The 20,263-nt window shown below is 38.0% G+C and overlaps 1 protein-coding gene and 3 gene segments (V, D, J or C); all 4 read right to left on the reverse strand.

The window, feature by feature from the left end:
- Positions 1-20,263, reverse strand: part of LOC117072417 — a 293,342-nt gene that overhangs the window by 68,775 nt on the left and 204,304 nt on the right.
- Positions 1-20,263, reverse strand: part of LOC117072418 — a 372,247-nt gene that overhangs the window by 59,292 nt on the left and 292,692 nt on the right.
- The window catches only part of LOC117072419 (M1-specific T cell receptor beta chain-like), a 339,687-nt gene that overhangs the window by 53,565 nt on the left and 265,859 nt on the right, over positions 1-20,263 (reverse strand). The window lies entirely within an intron of this gene.
- Positions 4,546-17,934, reverse strand: LOC117072427. The segment is given in 3 exon segments: positions 4,546-6,070; positions 17,338-17,683; positions 17,808-17,934. Coding segments are annotated over 3 exon segments (498 nt in total).

A 20,263-nucleotide genomic window follows, 5' to 3' on the forward strand; every position in this document is an offset into this window, starting at 1 on the left:
GACAAATCAGTTTTTGAAATACCCAGACCTGAGATTGTTTACCAGTGTGAACAGCTTCATGGATCAGGGTCTCTGAAAAGCCAGATATACACATAGTAACTTACCAGAAAATCTTAAAAGCTGAGGTTTTCCCACCAGGTATCTCTGTCCAAAAGGCAGAACTTACTGCCCTCACACGAGCTTCACACCTCAGTACAAACAAAAAGGTAACCATTTATATAGACTCCAAATATGTCTTTTTGGTAGTGCATGTAAACAGAGCCATAGAAAAGACAGACTCACTAACCTCATAAAAAATAAAATTAAACATACGAGAGAGATATTAGACTTATTAGACTCAATTTTGCTGTCAAAAAAATGGCCATAATGCACTGACTGGCACACCAAGAGACTGATAGCTAGAAAACTAAGTGCAAAAATCTAGCTGATCAGGCAGAAAAACATACAGCCAGGACAAAAGAGCCTAAAACAAAGGCTCTGGTACTTATTCCAAGTATGAATCTGTCCTTATTTAAACGCAGTACTCAAAGGTAAATCTAAAAAGAGCAAACCAGTAGGGATTTTCATACTCATACTTATGACTTGGAAAGGGAACAGTGTAAAACAACTAAAGAAGTCTAGATTTACAATGGACAAGGAATAGTTCTTGTTCCTGAGCATTTGATAAAGGATTGTTTCCCAGTTACATCAAAGAACTCATAGAAGAAACACAACATATCATTAGTTACCAAAGTTTGTTGTCAGGCTGCACGTACAAAAGATTATCCAAAAGGTCTTCCAAAATTGTTTTATTTGTGCTACAAGGAATCCAAAGACAGAACCACTTCCAGTAGGCAAAGGGGTCTAAACCTGAGGAACAGAAACAAGACAAGATTGTCAAATAGACTTTGCAGTTATGCCAGGAGCTGGAGGAAACTATAGATACCTTTTGGTACTTGTAGACACCTTCACTAGTCGGGTCAGGGTCTTTCCATGTCAAACAAAAAATGCATCTGAGGTAACTTAGGCTTTATTAAAAGACATAATTCCTTACTTCGCATCGTCAATTTCAATTCATAGTGACAACAGAGATACCAGACTTACCTAAAAAATTTATGGAGCTCTTAGGATACAGTGGAAATGACGCATCTCTTAGAAGCTCCAGTCTACTAGAAAGACTGAAAAGATAAACAATGTCTTAAAAAATATACTTGCCAGAATGTGTCAAAAACCCAATTTAACATAGGATAAGGTCTTGCCACTTGCCCTGCTTAGAGTAAGAATGACCCCTAAAAAAGCAAGCACCAGTTTAGCCCCTACAAAGTTCTATGTGGGACAACCCTTCTTAAGACAAAATATTATTTTAATATTGAAAATGATCATGATGTAAATGTGTTAGATGCTATAAAATGTGTACAGTCTCTGGGCATAACTTTGTCTGCTATACATAATTATGCTTCTAGTTATTTTAATGTTTCCTATAGATGTTCCTTTACATTGTCTAAGTCTAGGAAACCGAGTACAACATAAGACCTGGAAAAATCACCACCCTGAAGACCAACTACAGTTCATAGATTAGGCCCTATGAAGTTCCTTTAGTGATGCATTCAGCAATAAAGTTAAAAGGGTTGAGGCCCTAAATTCATCATTCATGGGTAAAAGTTATTCCCATTTTCAGAAGATTCCTCTTGGCCCCTATAAAATTCCCAAACAGGTCATGCCCCTCACAGATAAGAAAAACCAAAGGACCAGACTGACTATATACCAGATGGCTGTGGAGGCCCACAACCAGCTTTCCCACCCAGGAACACACTTGGGCACCCCTAATTGATCCTAAGTTACTTTTTAAAAAACCCAGTAAGACCAAAAGGGCTCCTGGCTCTCCAGATAAGTGAGAATCCATTTCTGTGTCTAAAACTAGCCTCCACCTGATGGAACTGTGAGGGCAGAAACAGGAAACAACTAAAGGAGACAGCTTGCCCAAGATATCGGGTGAGGTCTGTATTAATGCAATTTAATTTTTACCCTGTTGTCATATATATCATTCTATGCTATTAAATTAATCATCTCTACCTCCTTGATTTAACCTCAAAAATACTATTTAGGACCTTATAGCCCTTCCTTGGATAGAGTTTATTTTTTTCTGATCCTTTTTCTTCTATCAGCCAAATATCTCCTCTCAGGGAAACAAAACGATTTCCTGTGTTAAAAATGTCCACAATTTTCCTCTATTATATCCTTTTGCTTGCCTTAACCTCAACATAAAAGGATAATAATTTCTTTCTTTTTTTCTTTTTTCTTTTTTCTTTTTCAGACAGAGTCTCATTCTGTCATGCAGGTTGGAGTGCAGTGGCACTGTCTCTGCTCACTGCAACCTCTGCCTCCTGAGTTCAAGTGAACACATCTGGCTAAATTTTGTATTTTTAGTAGAGACAGGGTTTTACCATGTTGACCAGGCTGCTCTCAAACTCCTGACCTCAAGTGATCCACCCACCTCAGCCTCCCAAAGTGCTGGGATTACAGGCATGAGCCACCACGTCCAGCCAAACGGATAATTTCTTGATAAAAATGTCAAAATCCCTACCTACCTCACGAAATCTGTCTAAATGTTAGAGATGTCATCAAAACCCCCTCTGCACTTGATCACACTGATCTGCTGCTTGTCTCTGCGACTAACTTCTCTAAAGTGCCTAATTTTCTGGTCACCTATGATAAAAAATCCACAGGTATAACCTATAGGGTCAGATTTGCTGGTGGAGGATCATTAGTTCCCTGTTTTCCATTAACATCCCCTGCAAAGACACTTACGTTAACAGCTATAAAACTGTGAGGATAAAGGGGCCTATGCCCACAGAAGCCAGACATTGGCTAACGCAGACATGGAAATCACCTGTTTACTTGACACACCTACTTTCCACTTACTGTTTTCTATCTTCTGGTCTAGGAGAGATACACTGGTATGTCCTCAAACTGTAGATCTACATGATTATGTCAAGATTTAAATAAAAGGAATCTAGTATACCTTCAAGGACTGCCTTCTTTCCTACCAATTTGTAAGTTAGATAACTCCTTCTAGACTCCTCTATACTCTGATTCCTACTTTGACCAAGTCCTAAGTAAAATTCCTCAAACTGAGAACTTAAATGTTAACATATTCTGTATTCTATGTGCCTCCTCAGGATATGTCTTTGTTTATGAAACAAACAGCTCTGGGACTATGAATGCCTTGACAGCTGATGCCCAAAAGACATCTGTTTACTAGGGTACTTAGTCATTCCTTTCTCTGTCTGACATTAGTGATGCTAGGCATTAGATTAACACCATACAACTGTTCACAAAAGATCAATGCTAAATCTCCTCCCAGGTAAATATTTACCAGGTGGCTCACCAGATGGTGTAGGATATTTCTTTAGACAAACTCTGTTGCCATGGTGGGGAGTTGCTTCTCATAAATATGATTTAAAAGCTTCCCAGCACCCTGAAAAATCTTGCCAAGGAGACCACAATGGCCAGGGCGGCTCAACAGAGAGAGCCAGGTGCCTTGGCTAAAGTAATATCAGATAATAAAATTACTCTAGATTGTATACTGGCTAAACAAAGAGGTGTTTATGCTTTAATATGTCATGCTGTGTTTGCATTAATACTTCTTAAAAAGTTGAGACCTACCCAAATAACAATAGACCAAAAGCTACTTGACTCCATCTAGTGTTCTCTAACAAACCTGGATATAATATGTAAACAACGTGTTTTCTTCAGGAATAAGATCTATTTTGGAGAGTCTACTTAAACGAAAAATTGTATTTCTGTATATGTTGAGATTTCTCTCCCTTCTCTGAAGGTCTCTACCTGCCTTCTATCTTGTCTTTTTAAATCAACTCCCCCTGCTCATGAATATCAAAAGAATTCCCTGACCCACCTGTTTGACCTCACCCCAGGACCCATGAATATTTGCAATTAATTATGAAACAGTTTTATTCCTCAAACACAGACCTATGTCCCTTCTCAACAAAAAGTAGCTAGAGTAGACATTCAATTCCTTCAAGATTGAGAACTAAACTAAACAAAAAGGGAGGGATTTATAACTGTAGGATCAGCCCAAGCTGTGTCTATTATGTGGATAACAAAATGTTAAGTTCGATTGTAGGCACAACAGAGCCAAAAGCTTTGACCTCGAACAACACCTGAAATGAATGATTCCTCCTTCAGAACCAAGAAGACAGGAAGATACCTGGAACCTAGATGCCAAAACTCTTCTTTTTCTTTTTTTTTTTTTTTGAGACGGAGTCTTGCTCTGTCTCCCGGGCTGGAGTGCAGTGGCCGGATCTCAGCTCACTGCAAGCTCCGCCTCCCGGGTTTACGCCATTCTCCTGCCTCAGCCTCCCGAGTAGCTGGGACTACAGGCGCCCGCCACCTCGCCCGGCTAGTTTTTTGTATTTTTTAGTAGAGACGGGGTTTCACCGTGTTAGCCAGGATGGTCTCGATCTCCTGACCTCGTGATCCGCCCGTCTCGGCCTCCCAAAGTGCTGGGATTACAGGCTTGAGCCACCGCGCCCGGCCAATGCCAAAACTCTTTCAGGAGCAATGGGTTCATTGGACAGGAAGATCTGGGCTCAAATCTACCTCAGCCTACTTTACCATAAATCTGAAGCCCTCCAATCAGACCCTATCAACCCAGTATTACTAAATCCTTTCTCTCAGTCCCTTAAAAACTTGTCCAAGACCCCAAATCAGGAAGACAGATTTGAGCCGGCTCATGTCTCCTTGCTGACCAGTTTTGCAGTAAAACCTTTCTTTTCTCAAAAGCTGGTGCCATGGTTATTGGCTTCTGAGCACATCAGACAGCAAACCCATTTACTTGATAGCGCTACCACAAGGTTAGTGGCTAACAAAGAAGGCTCTGGAGAGAGAGGGCCTGTGTTTAAATATGGGTTCTGCCATGTAAGCTCATTTTAGGCAAGTAAGTTAACTGTGAATGCTTCAGTTTTACTCTCTGTAAGTTGTACTAATAATGAACCTTATGGATTTGCTGTGAAGATTAAATGAATTAATGTTTTAAGTTACAACTGCACAGTGTATAGTAATCACTCAGGCTCAATTTTCAGAATGGTCAGCTAGTAGTAGCACTCTTACTGCTACCACCATTAGTTATTATTGAGTCTTATTCTTGTGCTAGGGATTGTGTCAGGCAATTTACATATATTTTCTCAACTAAATAAAACCTCTTGGAGCCATGTGTGACTATTTCCATTTTATAGACTAGGAAACTATTTTAGAGAGGTTAAGCAACATGGCAAAACTAGACGGTGACCAGATCAGTCCAGTTCTAAAATATATACTTTCAACTAGTAATGATTTTTCAAATATTCTATACCTTGCATTTTTTCCTTTTACTTTTTAAAGTTTGGCTGTAGCCTTCTTCAGAAATTATTTTCATTTTACTCTAATTCCCAAAACTAAAACCACACTTAGCATGCTACCCTCAATTACCTGAAATTCAAAATATCTTTTATTGCCAGGTATCATTGACTAGCTCTGTTTATTTTTTTTCTGAAAACCTTGAGCACTCTTATAACAAGTGGCTTACTCAAACCCAGTTCTTTTATCTCAGAATTGGTGGATGTCTTTTCATGAGTGGTTTCTGTAAAATCATTTCTTTGTCCTCTTCTAGGTTCTATCCTTTGGTTGTCCTACTTCTTATTTCTAAACTGACTTCCTTCAGCATTTAGTATATCTTGAATGATTACAAACAGTTCATTATCATGCTGAATCATCCTTGAAACTTCATTAGTATCTTAGAAGAATGATGATATTGTCAACTGAAGAATGAGGAGGTTCAAATTTGGAAGGGAGAGCTTTATTTCTCATAGAGGGTTGCAGCCTGCAGTGTGGCCATTCTGAGAGGCTGGGAAGCACAGCCTCTAGCCAGAAGCCAGAAACAGACACATCTAAGGAGGGGCAAAGGGAAAAGAAATACATACTGAATGGAATGGCCAAATATAGATATTCAATAAGCTATAGGAGGAGTCATGAACATTAATAAAGGGAAAAACACGTGCATCACAATTGAGTTTCTTGCCCCTTCATGGGACCCCTGTAAAAAAAAAAAAAAAGGCCATGTTAGCATGTTGTGGGGTGGAGTTTTCAGCTCTCTGACATCAAAAGGTGAAGCAAAGGACACCAAAAGCCTCACTACACGTCCTCCATAGACTGGCCACAAACACCGTTTGGTGGCCTCTTACCAGCATCAGACTTTCTGTTGCTTTTAGCGGCGGAGTCTTGAAAGGGCTGGTTTGTGTTTAGCCTTTAGGCAAGAAAACCTCATCACAGCTCCAAGGGAGAGGTATAATAAGGTGTGTCTGACCCCTCCATCCTGTCCTGGCCAAGAACTCGATGTTCAAGGTTACTCTGGGGTGTCCTTGTCCCAGAGATGGTTCTTTCTGTCAGTTGGTGGGTATAGGATTTTATTTTTTGCTTATAATATAATTCTGAAGAATTATGTCTTCATAACTACATTTCTGTTTTAAGTAAATATTTCATCCAACCGAACACATTTTTGTTTTAGCAATTTCTCTTCCTATTGGCTACTCGTCTGCTTCCAACGGAGGGAATAATTTTAGGGAATGTAATTCTTGGAGTGATCCTGTAGTTAAAAATGTAATATAATATTATCCCACCTGCTTCTTTTTGTTGCAGCTGCCTCCTTGCTGGGATGTTGCTGGTGCATATGTTTATGTGTGTGAATCTGGGAGTAAGTTCACTTGAGGTTAGGGTCTGAGATGGGAAAAATAATATGCTACTTGAGCCTTGTTATAAATAGAATAAATTCCAAATTGAAATTTCCTCAAGGGGTTTACTTCCTGTGATCCTTTGTCTTTCCCTTCCTGCTTCCTGTGGCTTAGCAGAGGCGAAGGCCCACCCTGATGGCCCATTGAGTGACAGTGAGGCGATTCACCAAGGGAATAGCTCCCCACTGAGGCCAGAGATTGTTGTGAAGCCCCTCACTGGAAGTCCCTGGAGTTGAGAGGTATGACATTCGTAGAAATTAGCCAATGTAGAAGTTTAAACCAACTGCATCTGGCCTTACATATGGCATCATCAGAGTAAGGGTATTTTTATTCCTGTGTTCCCCTTCAGCATTTTCCACAGAGATTTTCTTCGTCAGCCTCCTATTTTAACTTGCTTAGCAATAGGGCCCACTCTTAACTAGGGAAGGGGGATGAGACCTGAGACATGAGATTGTTATTTAAAAATTCCAGGGTAAGTAGGAGATGGTGAGGTGTAAGTGCAGGGTCACTTCCATAAAGGCATATTTGAGTCTTTCATATTATTGAACAAATATACATCTATGTGCATCACAGTACTAGACTCTGGGATACAAGCATGAATAACAAAAAGAAGGTCTCTTCTCCCATGGGGGCTTATAATTCTGTATTCCATATATCATTCCTAGTCCTACTACTGCAGTTACAAAGGTAAAAAGACATACAGTCCCATCTTTCAAAGACCATACTTGCCTAGAAGGAGTCAGACATGACCAAAAAGCCATAATGTAGCAACAGACTTTAAATTGTTGTAAGCACATAGGAAGAGAAACCTCTATATCTCCCTGGGAAGAAAGGACTTCACAGAGGTAGTGTGGGTTTAGGTAAGATTTTTAGGAAAATAAATAATTTCCTGGTAGACTAGGCTAGGGGACCAGCCTATGCAACATCTAAGAGAATATGATATTTTTGGAGTTTGCAAAGAATTCAGCAAAGCTGGAGAGTATCGTTAAGAAGAGACGTGAATGGCTGAAGAGGAGCATAAATTTCCAGATAGGATTAGGATGTGTTCTCTCTAAATGCCTTTCTGAGACAGTATTTTCTACCCACCCGTTTCCCAGTGCTCAGGCCAACCCCATTGACTAATATAATGGATTCGATGAGTAAGTTTACTAATATTGAACTACCCTTACCATCCTGGAGCAAACCCCAATTTGTAGATTATTTTCTAGTGTCATTGTTTGATTCTCTATTATTGAATACTTTTTTATCAATACTAATCAGTGATGTTAGTCTATAGATTTTTTTTTTCTTTTTTTTCTTTTTTTTGATACGGAGTCTTGCTCTGTTGCCCAGGCTGGAATGCAGTGGTGCAATCTTGGCTCACTGAAACCTCTGCCTCCCAGGTTCAAGCAATTCTCCTGCCTCAGCCTCCCAAGTAGCTGGGACTACAGGCACATGCTGCCACGCCCAGCTAATTTTTTGTATTTTTAGTAGAGACGGGGTTTCACTGTGTTAGCCAGGATGGTCTTGATCTCCTGACCTCATGATCCACCCCCACTCGGCCTCCCAAAGTGTTGGGATTACAGGCGTGAGCCATCATGCCTGGTTAGTCTATAGATTTTTTTTTAAAGTGCAGTTTTGTTGAGTTTTGGTATAAATGTTAAGCTAATGTCATGAAAATAATTTAGAAATTTCCCCTACTGTTCTATACTTTGCAATGCTTTAGGTATTCTCAAAGTCCCTGATTTTAAAAGGTGTGGAAAAAACCCCTGTAAGAAACTATATGGGAGTGGCACTTTTCTGTGAGGAAATTCTATTACAAATTTATTTGTTTCTTTTGTAGCCATTGTTTTGTTTAGGCTTTTTATCCACATTAGGGTCAGTTTTGTTAAATTTTATCTTCCTAAAATGTGAGCCACTTCATTTAGGCTTTTAGGTTGTTTGCAGAGAATTATACAAAATATTGTTTTTAAAAATAGACTTTATCATAATACTTCCCTTTGTCACTTGTGTTTTAGTATATTTGTCCTCTCTGTTTCTTGGCTGGCAAGTGGTTTTCTATTTTTTCCAAACAGTTATCTCATTTGCTTATTTCTTAGTTCTATGATTAAAAAATTTTCTACCTTATTAACTTCTGCTTTCATGTTGATCAATTCCATTTTTTTTTGCTTCCATCCTGTTCAGGAAAAAAGTCTGAAATGAGTCTTATGGGGCTAAAAATCAAGGTATTGGCAGGTGGTGTTCCTTTTGTAGGCTTTATGGGAGAATCCATTTCTTTGCCTTTTCCAGCTTCTAGGTGCCATCTGCGCTACTGGGCTCAGGGCCCTTCCTCCATCTTCAAAGTGTGTCTGTCATTCCGATCTCTACTTCCATTGTCACATAGCCTTTTTCTGACTTGCATCCTCTTGCCTCACTCTTACTATATGCACCAGACATAGTACTAGATTCTGGGATACAAGCATGAACAACAAATAAAGGTTTCTGCTCCCATTGGGCTTATAATTCTGTATCCAATATATTGTACCAAGTCCTACATACTGGATTTACAAAGGTAAATGAATATATAGTCCAATCCCTCAAAAACCATACTAGTCTAGGAAGAGTCAGACATGACCATAAATACCATAACATAGTGATAGAAGTTGAAGTTTCTTTAATTTGTTATAAACACATAAAGAAAGAAACCTCTGTATCTGTCTGGGAAAAGAGAGAGGGCTTCACAGAGGTGGTGTGGTTTTAGGTAAGATTTTTTAGGAAAGGATGTGACGATATTGGACCCACTCAGCTAATCAAGCAAAACCTCCCCATTTCAAGATCCTTAACTTAATCACATCTGCAAAATCCTTTCAGCAACATAAGAGAACATATTCACAATTTTCAAGGATTCAGATCTGAACATTTTGGGAGATGATTATTCAGTCTATCCCAATGTGAAAATCTCCAAATAATTGCAGCAATGCTTTTGAGAGAGAAATGTTTAGATAGCTGAGATTGTATCTCAGCTGGGGAGGCAAGACCTGATACAGCCCTGGTTTATTCAATAAATATTTATACAGTGCCTACTTTATTCAAAGCCTGTAATACTGTTGAAGATACAAAAATTAAAACCTTGGACATGGTCCTTGGCCTCATTGAGCATATTTTGTAATAATGATTTTGAAAACTATCATAATAAGTTAAACAATGAAGTGTGTGATACACTATGATTGTAGAAGCTCTGGGTACCATGGGATATTTACCACAGTCAGAGACTCAGGCATGATGATTATGCCATTTGAACATGAAGGATTAGGAGTACAGATAAATAAGGAGAGAAAGATTATTCTAGGTAGTGTGAACAGCATATGTAAAGGCTCAGGAGTGAGTGAGAAAGTGCATATGGAGCTTTGGGAGAGCTGAGGGATTATGAATATTATTAGAGCATAAGTATGCAAAAAGTGGGTAAAGAGTAGGTGAATTTCACAAGACTGGATAGGTATGCAAGGGCCAAATCATGGATGGTTATAAGAATTTGTAGTTTGGAAGATTTTTTTTTTTTTTTACAAAAATAACTTAAAGGTTAACATTAACATATAAAGAAGACTGGTCATAACCCTAAAGTCAATGGAAAGGAATTGTTTTCGGTTGCAGAGAATGAACTGAGTTAGAATAGAGAGTAAGACATCAGGTAGGTGGATATTTGGAAGGTGTTGAAGTAGTTCAGGTGAAAGACAGTGGTTGCCTGAGCTAAGACAGTATTGGTTGGGATAGAAAGTGGTGGTCGAATCTGAGAGGTTTTAATACACAGAAATGTTAAAGATGTGGTTATGCACCAATGTGAAAGAAGAGTGTGACAGAGGAGGTGCAGATATTCTGGGGACTTTAGCTAAAGCAATTGAGTGAATGCTTGTACCACTTAGCGATCCCAGTGACGCAGAAGATGCATGTCACAACATGCTTTAGGGTGGGTTATTGTCTCAAGAAGCTAAAGAGCCAGAACTGGTACCAGGATGAGGAAAGGGATTGCAATGAATGTGTTTGGGGCCTGAAAAGGGGATATCTTGTCTGAGGAGCAGTAAACCTGAAAGGGCAGAGTAAGGATCTTAATACTCATAATTTAATCTCAGAAATAGAAAATGATGCCATTTGAACTGGCCATAGACTTAGGAAAGTTTTCTTGACTTCTGTACCCACTAGTACAGCACAAGGAGATATGGGAAATATTGCCTTTTGAAATCTGATGCAAGGTTGCTGCTCAGGTCAGACTTCACACACAAAAAATCTCATGTTAAAGGTTCTGGAAAGGTCTATTCTCTCCTTCTGTGAAAGAGGTTCTTTCTCAGAATAGGGTGGAGCCTCATGTGGGTGGACACTCCTCCCTTTGAGACTGCCATTTTGTGCAGTAAGCACATGCCTGTGCAGTGCTGTGGAGTGACGGCACAAGGACACAGGGACATCTGAAAGGACTTTGCAGATTTCAGAGCCAAAGGGAACTTCTACTTTTTGCCAGGAAATATTTTCAACAGGGATATATCTCTAATCAACAATGTCAATGTTAACTGAATAATGAATCAGCTCTAATTCCAACCCTGATTCTTGTAGAAACCAGTATGAAATTATGGCACATATCCTGAGAACTCCTTTCTTGTCTCTACAATCAGGTGTCTTGGAGTCTAGGTGACGTCAGCTTCTATGAGCTGGGGTTTATGAGCTGAGGGGACAGAAGATAGAGAGAAAGCTGAGGAGCGAGCCTGATGCTGCAGTGTCCAGGAAGGAACCTGGGCTGTGGCCAGGCAAGCTCAGAATAAGAATTTCCCAAATGTTTCCAAGACTCACTGCCCCCAGGAAACAAAAGTGCATGCAAGGGAGGAATATCCAGCTATGGTGGAAAGAAGAGGTCAGCAAAACTACCCATAAAATAAGTATAAAACTCAAACAATTCTCATCAAAAGGCAGGAATTTTCTTTTTCCTTAGGAGTACAAGCTATTTGTTTCTGTACCAAGAGTAAGGCACACATGTTTTCGTGGGTTTCTGTGGGCTGTGAACAGTAATTTGAATTTAAATTTTATGCAAACACTTGTTTAATGCACATTTCCGTATAAGCCAAAATTACTATAGTTTTATTACTACAAAAAAATTTTTATTATACCACTATATAAGCTTAGTTGAAAGCTCTCTCATTTATGTATTTATTTATTTATTTAAAATGGACAAATAGAAATTATATATATTTATGGTATATAATGTGATATTGTGACATTTTGATATATGTATACATTGTGGAATAATTAAATCAAGCTAATTAACATATGCATCACCTCACATACTTATTTTGTTTTGTCTTTTTTTTGTAGGAACATTTAAAATCCACATTCTTAGCAATTTTCAAGAGTACATATATTATTAACTCTAGTAATCACGCTGCCTAATAGATCTCTTGAACTTCTTTCTGTCTGATTAAAACATGTACCCTTTGACCAACATTTCCCTATTTCCCATGCCTCCATTCCTCAAACCCCATCGCGGTGCTTGGCAATTACCCTTCTACTCTCTGCTTCTGTGGGTTTGACTTTGTTGGATTCCATGAATAAGTGAGGCCGTGCATTATTTGTCTTTCTGTGCCTGGATTTTTTCACTTAGCATAATGTCTCCAGGTCCAAACATGTTGTTGCAAATTATATGATTTCCTTTTTCTGTAGGGCTAAGTAGTATTCCATTTTCTCTTTCTCTCTCTCTCTCTCTTTCTGTGTGTGTGTGTATGTGTATGTATACACATATATATAGAGAGAATATATATACACACACATACACAGAATATATATCATATATTCTTCATCTAGTCATCCGTTGGTGGAAACCTAGGTTAATTCTGTATTTTGGCTGTGTGAATAATGCTTCAAGGAATATAAGCGTGCATATATCTCTTCAACATACAAATTTCATATCCTTTGGATTTATATCTAGAACTGGAATTGCTAGACTATATGGTAGTTCTATTTTTAATTTTCTGAGGAACCTCCATACTGTTTGTCAAAATGGCTGTACTAATTTACATTCTGTATTAGTCAGGTTCTCTAAAGGGACAGAACTAATAGGATAGATGAAGAGGAGTTTATTAAAGAGTATTTACTCACACAAACACAAGGTAAAGTCCCACAATAGGTCTTCTGCAAGCTGAGGAACCAGGAAGCCAGTGTGAGTCCAAAAACATCAAAAGTAGGGAAGTTGAGAGTGCAGCCTTCATTCTGTGGCTGAAAGTCCAAGAGCCCCTGGCAAATCACTGGTTTAAGTCCAAGAGTCCAAAAACTGAAGAACTTGGAATCTGATGCTTAAGAGCAGGAATCATCCAGCTTGGGAGAAGGATGAAGGCCAGAAGACTTAGCCAGTCCTTCCACATTCTTCTGCTTTTATTCTACCCGTGCTGGCAGCTGATTAGATTGTGCTCACCCAGACTGAGAGTGGTCTGCCTTTCCCAGTCCACCGATTCAAATGTTAATCTCCTTTGGCAACACCACCATAGACACACCCAGGAACAATAGTTTGCATCCTTCAGTCCAACCAAGTTGACACTCAGTATCAACCATCACACATTTCTACCAACAATGTACATGCTTCCCTTTTCTCCACATCTTTATCAATGCTTGTTATCTTTTGTCTTTGTAGTATTAGCCAATGTAACAGTTGTGAAGTGATATCTCATTATGGCTTTAATTTATATTTTTTTGATAATTAGCGATGATGAACATTTCTTCATTTGTATGCTTTCTCTTGATAAATGTCTATTCAGGTCATTTGGCCATATGTTAATTGGGTTGTTTTCTTGATAATGAGTTGTTTGAGTTTCTTACGTATTTTGGATATTAATCCCTTTTCAGATGTGTGGTTTGCAAATATTTTCTCCCATTTTGTAGCTTGTCTTTTTATTCTGTTTATTATTTCCTTTCCTTTCCTGTGCAGAAGCTTTTCAGTTTGATGTAATCCCACTTGTCTATTTTGGCTTTTGTTGCTTGTGCTTTTGCAGTAATATCTAAAAATTATTTGCCAAGACTAGTATTAAGAAACATTTTCCCTATGTTTTCTAATAGTATTTTAAAGATTTCAGGTCTTATGCTTATGTCTTTAATTCATTTTGAGTTGATTTTATGTTGTAAAATAGAAAAACCAAACTCCAACTCTTTTCTGACTATGGGAAAATCACTTTAGATTTTATTTTTAGACACAAATATATTGAAAGTAAAGTATGGAAAAGTGTATGTCATATAAGTAGTAACCACAAAAGCTTGAGTGGCTATATTAATATCAGAGAAATACATTTTAAAATACATTTTAAAGCAAAAATTATTATTAGAGAAAAACAAACACTTCATAATGTTTAAAGTTTCAACCTACATATGTATATCAAATGCTATGAAAAACATATACAAAATATATATTCCTTTTATCTGTGTTTGTATGTGTGTGTGTATGTATTTTTTATATTTATTCACACACATATTTATTCTTTAAGGTGCTTTCAATTTCTTACTATGGATTTTAGTTACTAACAATGTCATTTTCTCTCAGCCTGATGACTTCCTTTAATATTTCTTGTAAGACAGGTCTGCTAACCACAAAGTTCTGTAGCCTTTGCTTATCTCGGAAAGTCTTTATTTCATTTTCATTTATAGAGGATAGTTTTGCTGGATATAGAATTTTGGGTGGATTCTTTTTTTCTTTCAGTGCCTCTCCATTATCTTCTGATCGCCATTGTTTCTGATTTAAAGTCAGAAACAATGACCTCTGATTTAAAGTCGGGTTAATTGTATTGCTCTTCTCTTTCACATGATGAGTCATTTTTCTCTTGAGAAAAAATACTGATTTCCATATATTATTTGTGGAATTTTGACTTTCTGAGGTTTAACTATAATGTATCTAGACATAGATATCTTTGTGTTTACTGTGTTTGAGAGATGTTAAGCTTCTAGGTTCTTTTGATTAATGTTTTTCAACAAGTTTGAGAAGTTTGTGGCCTTTTTCTTATCTTTATCTCACTTCTGTCTTTCTGAGACTCCAATTTTACATATGTGGGTATGCTTGATGGTATCCCACAAATTTCTAAGTTTAGTTACTTTTAGTGCAGAAACCATGTGCCTGTACAGCACTGTGGAGTGAGTCCTGGAGCCTAACTACAGAGTCCCAAAATATATAAAATAAAAATGACAGAAATGAAACAAAAATAAACATATCAAAATTATAGTTGGTGATTTAAATCCTTCAGTCTGAAAAATTGATTACACCAACTAGACAGAAAATAAATAAGGGTAAAAGAGACCTGAAAAACACTACTAAACTATTTGACTTAATTGATGATTTTAGAACACTCTATTCAGCAGCAACAGAATGTACAGTTTTCAAGTGCTCATAGAGTATTTCCCCATATAGATTATATATTAAATAATAACATACAGGTAAGAGGATTAAAATAACCCAAAGTATATTCTCTCATCACAGAGGGATTTAATTAGAAATAAACAACAGAAAGAGGCTGAAAAAATCACATATATTTGGAAATTAAACATCACACTCCTAAATAACTCATGGGCTTCAGAAGGAATTTCTAGAGTAATTATGCTTTTAACTAAAAAACCAAAAATATATCAATGTACATGGAATGCAACCATGATTAAAGGGAAATGTATAGCTTTAAATAACTACATCAGGAAAACAACCACAAAAGTTTCCATCATAATCTAAACTTCTACCTGAAGACACTGGAAAAATAAGAGAAAAGTCAACCAAAAGTAAACATAAAGGAGAAATAATAAAGATCAAATTAAAAATCAATTCAATAGAGAATAGAAAAACAATAGAGAAAATCAATGGAACTACAACCGGCTTACTTGAAATGCTATAAAACTGATAATGCTTTAGTCATACTGAACAAGATAAAAAGCAAGAAAATCAAAATTGCAACATCAGGAGTGAAAATGAAGAATACAATTACTAACCCTATAGAAATATATGGAAATGTTATGAACAACACTATGTCAATGAATTTGACAGCTTGGATGAAGCAGACATATTCCTAGAAAGACATAAGAGTAACATGAGAAAAAAAGAAAGCCACATGTCTGGATAGACATATTACAAGTAAAGAAGTATTTTAGAAAAATAACACCTTACAGAGCAGAGGTCTGCACAATTTTTCTGTAAGGCGCTAGATAGTAAATATTTTGGGCCATATGCAACCTCTGTCAGTTATTTTTCTCCTATTCCTCCTATTCCATCTTCTAACATTTTAAAAGCATAAAATTTATTCTTAGTTCATGAGTCATACAAATATAGGCCATGGCTTGATTTTAACATGTGAGCAATAGTCTGTGAGTCCATGTCATAGAGAAAAGCTCAGGACTAGCTGACTTTACTGGTAAATTCTATCAAATATTTAAATAATAATACCACTCCTACAAAAAATAACTTTCACAAAATAAAGAATAAGATTATCCTAAATTTATCCCAGGTCAGTCTACAATTTCCTAGTCCAGCCTAACAGGTCAGAATTACTTTGATGCTAAATAAAAAGAAATCACAAGAAAACTACAAACTAGTATGTCTATGGTCTCCATAAAATATTAGCAAACCTCATTTAGCAATATGTGAAAAGATTATATAATTAGCAATATGTGAGAAGGTTATATACTATGACCAAGTGGGATTTATCCCACCAGGTCAAGATTGGCTTGACATCCAAAATCAGAGACTCTGTGACTTTACTTTTTGGTAACCTCAAAACAGAGATTGCACATCTGAGCTCAGCACCCAAGGCTCCAGAGCAGTCTATGCTTTTGTGAAAAATCAGTCAATCTATTCAAGGTCCCAGAGTCTGATCTCACATGGATAGAGAACACTTCCCTGAGATTCAGCATATCCAAGACAGAAGAATCATCTATCTGTAGGATAGTCTCCCAATGGTTAGGGTAGTCTCCAAAGAGATTTAGGGCTGAATCTCTTTGTTGAAGACTATTCTTTGCCAAATTTGGAGGCTTTCCTCTTCCTTAGGCCTCATGCAGATTTAGCTAAAATTAAATTTATTTAGAAGGAGATTAGTGAAAACAATCATTAATCACTTATTTCAAACGAAAATAAAAATGTATTCCAAGTTCAAAGTCATAGAATGAGGAGCTAAAGTCATCAGGTGCAGGACTAGGATCAGGAAAGGGCAGGGACTTTGTGTGGCTGTGTATGAAGGAACAAGTTTAACATGAGGAAGGAACCATGAACCAGAGATAAAGACAGCCTGTGCAGAAAGTCAGAGGATCCTTTTCCTGTTTCTTAGCTGACAAAGACTTTCTTCAGCTAGCCATAAGGCAACTGTCAAATATCATCACATTTATCTTGAAGGATAAAATTTGTGCAAACTCAATTGAACAGCAACAACTAGATGCAAGGAAGAAGTCAGCCAGGATGACTGCAGGGCTGGGTCATTTCTCAGCTTGCTAGAGACTGAGCCAGAGATAGTCTTTAGTCCAGATTGTTACTTAAAGCACACTGGTCCCTCAAGGCTGAGGAGACTGGGATGATTTGCAGGGGTTTCTGTAGTTTAAGATGAGGTTTCTGAAGGCAAGATGTCCTTACCTTAGAGGCGACCCTTTCTGTGCAGAGTGTCGGTATCCATGTAGCACTGTGTATTCACTGCTGGCACAGAGGTACTGAGAGGTGTGTGAGGGGCTGGCAGACTCCAGGGTCAGGGGGAAATGCTCTATCCTTATTCTGGAGACTGTTGACTCAGAGGAAAAATCTCCCCTCTCTGTGGAATTAACCCCATAGGAGTAGTGGATGAGGTGTAATTCCATTCCTGGATCTTGTTGATACCAGTACATTTTGTCATGGCCCATGGTTTGAGAACATTCCAGAGTGATCTTCTTTCCTGTCCCTATAACACGGTGTCTTGGGTTCTGGTAGATATCAGCTTCCATAAGGCCTATGGGAAGAGACAGAAACTGGCAACAGAGTTCACAATGAACTTTGATGCTGAGCCAGGTGCAAACCCAACACGGAGGAAGTGTTCATTCTAGATTTTGGAATGAACTGTGTCTATGACTTACCTGCCCCCAGAAAATAAAAGGTCATATGGCAGAGGAGCCTGATAGTCATGGCACAGTTGGGGCTGGAGAGGATGTCTCCCAGTAGTGGGGAAGCAGGATGGGCTGTTGATAAAGTCATTGTGTGTGTGTGATGACACAGCCCCTGCAAACTTCCTGGGTCCCACAGCCGTCCTGTTGAAACAGTTTCATCTATATCCTTTTAACCCATCAGATGACTAATATTTTTTTCACTTCCCTCATCCAAAATAGGCTTGATGCTTTGCTTATCTTAACTCAAGTCTTTAATATTCTTACAAAACATTCTATTGCAACTGTTTTATAAGCTATGAACATAAAAACTACATAGCTTTGAATGCCTATAATAGCGGGATTTTACCTAATTAAAAAGGTTGGGAAAGGAAGTGGCATTTGAGTTGAGTTCTGAAAGATGAACAGGAATGAACTCTGCAAACCCAAGAGAGAAGACCATGCAGAAGAGGGAACCAGTGAACAGCGTGGCTTGATCACACAAGGAATAGGAGAACTTGTGAGCATTAATTGGGGCAATCTATTTATACAGACACATGTAAAGAGCTTGGAGCAGTAACTGGAATTCATTGAGTCCTCAGAAAATATGGTGTTGTTGTTGTGTGATAATAACTTTCTCAGTCTCATTTTTCACTGACTTGGTGTTCAGGCTTTATCAGCTTAATCAATTGAGCCTTTGCCTAGGATGATTTTAGTCCATCTGCCTTTTAATTGCACTATCAATCATGACAGAACAGAAAATACAATCCAATACTTGCTTTGGTAATATTGCTAAAAATTGTTTGGGTGCTGCTGCAGTAAACAATGTCTAAACCAAGTGTCATTCTCCCTCTGCCCTTTCCCCCATTTCTTCTTAACGGAAAAGTCTTTGGTTTTGATTGTGAGATACAAAGATTAATCCCATAATTTCTTCCACCTTTGTCCACTTCCTTTGCCCTAGTTCTCTAAGATCTACTGTTGGTATTTACTAAAATTTTTGTTCACACGATGCTGATACGGGGTTTGGGTTTTTACGATTATATCTCTAGTGTTTGAACACCATGTCTTCAAGTCTGTATGTATTTACATGGAACACTTGTGGGCCCCTGCTTACTCTTCCTCTGTCATGTGTCATGAAGGAATGTAACAGTTTTGATTTACCAAACCCTGAGATACTCTATCCTATCAGGGGCTCCTTTAAGATAAAAGTAATCATTAAAATCATTCATGAGATTTGGCCTTAGATTTTACTATGAAATCTGGTCTTAATAGTAAGTGCTGAGAACAGAAAAAATAAATTGAGTTTTACTGCCCCCTGCTGAAAAAAAGATGTTGGAGGTTTGGGGAGATTCTGACAAATTTTAAAGAAACAGGAAGAGGGAGGCTCCCAGTTGTTCTCAGTGTGAGATGACTTAAGGATGAGTGATGAGTTGATGAAAGTCTTCAGCAGTGACTGGATGTAAAATCTATACCTCACAGTAGAAGTAACTAAGAAAGGAACGAAGAGAAGTGCTCGACCTGGGTTTGGAAGTAGATATGAGATTGTCTCAGGTCCTAGTCAGATGAAGGGGTATTCAAAGGCAGAAGTAACTATCCACTCCTTGCTGCCCAGTGCAGGAATAACTCATGCATAACTTGCCTTTTATTGATGAAAATACTTTCCCCAAAGACTACCATTCTGGTTTAGATAGGGAAGTCTCTGGAGAAGGTGCTGGGAATTGCTAAGTGTGAATTACCAAGACAAACATTATTATATATAATTCTTGTGTATATCTCTATACATTTTTGTCCTAGTAAAACACCCTTTCTCAATGGAGGCTTCTTGATTCTCAGGACTTTGTAGTCCTTCCAGTGTCCATGAAGTTTGCATAGGGAATAGATACCAATAAAGACAAGAGACAAAATGCAGTCTTAATATTCATCTAGGAGGGAAAGATCTGGAACCAGAATGTGGCAATGCTAAATTAAGACTTCATATTATGGCAAAGGACTCACCTGTCTTCAGACGAGGCAGAAGGGAGAAAGGCTGAGGGTTCTGGTTTCCCAAACAGTGATAAATATCTCCTAGCTCAGGGCTCTGGGACTACATGGAAGTAGGATTACCTCTGAGGTTTCACTTCCCATGCCGAGAATAGCCCGTACCATAACAGTTCCTGTTTTCACAGAATAGAGTTGATTCCAGAGAATCACAAACACTGACTGTAGGGCATGCATGTTGAGCTTTTATGCAGTGTCTTATGTTTGAATCCCATAGCAAGGGTTTTTTATGAGCTTCAGCACCACGTTCTCAACCCAGTGTTCCCTTGGTATTCATGGGGGATCAGTTTAAATCCACTGATGCTTAAATCTCTTATATAAAATGGCATAGTATTTGCATACAACCTAGACACATCCTCCTGTATACTTTAAATCAACTCTAGATTAATTTTAATAGCTAATACAATGTAAAT

The sequence above is a fragment of the Trachypithecus francoisi genome, unplaced genomic scaffold, assembly GCF_009764315.1.
Source record: "Trachypithecus francoisi isolate TF-2019V2 unplaced genomic scaffold, Tfra_2.0 Lachesis_group4, whole genome shotgun sequence".
In the NCBI taxonomy this organism is placed as follows: Eukaryota; Metazoa; Chordata; class Mammalia; order Primates; family Cercopithecidae; genus Trachypithecus; species Trachypithecus francoisi.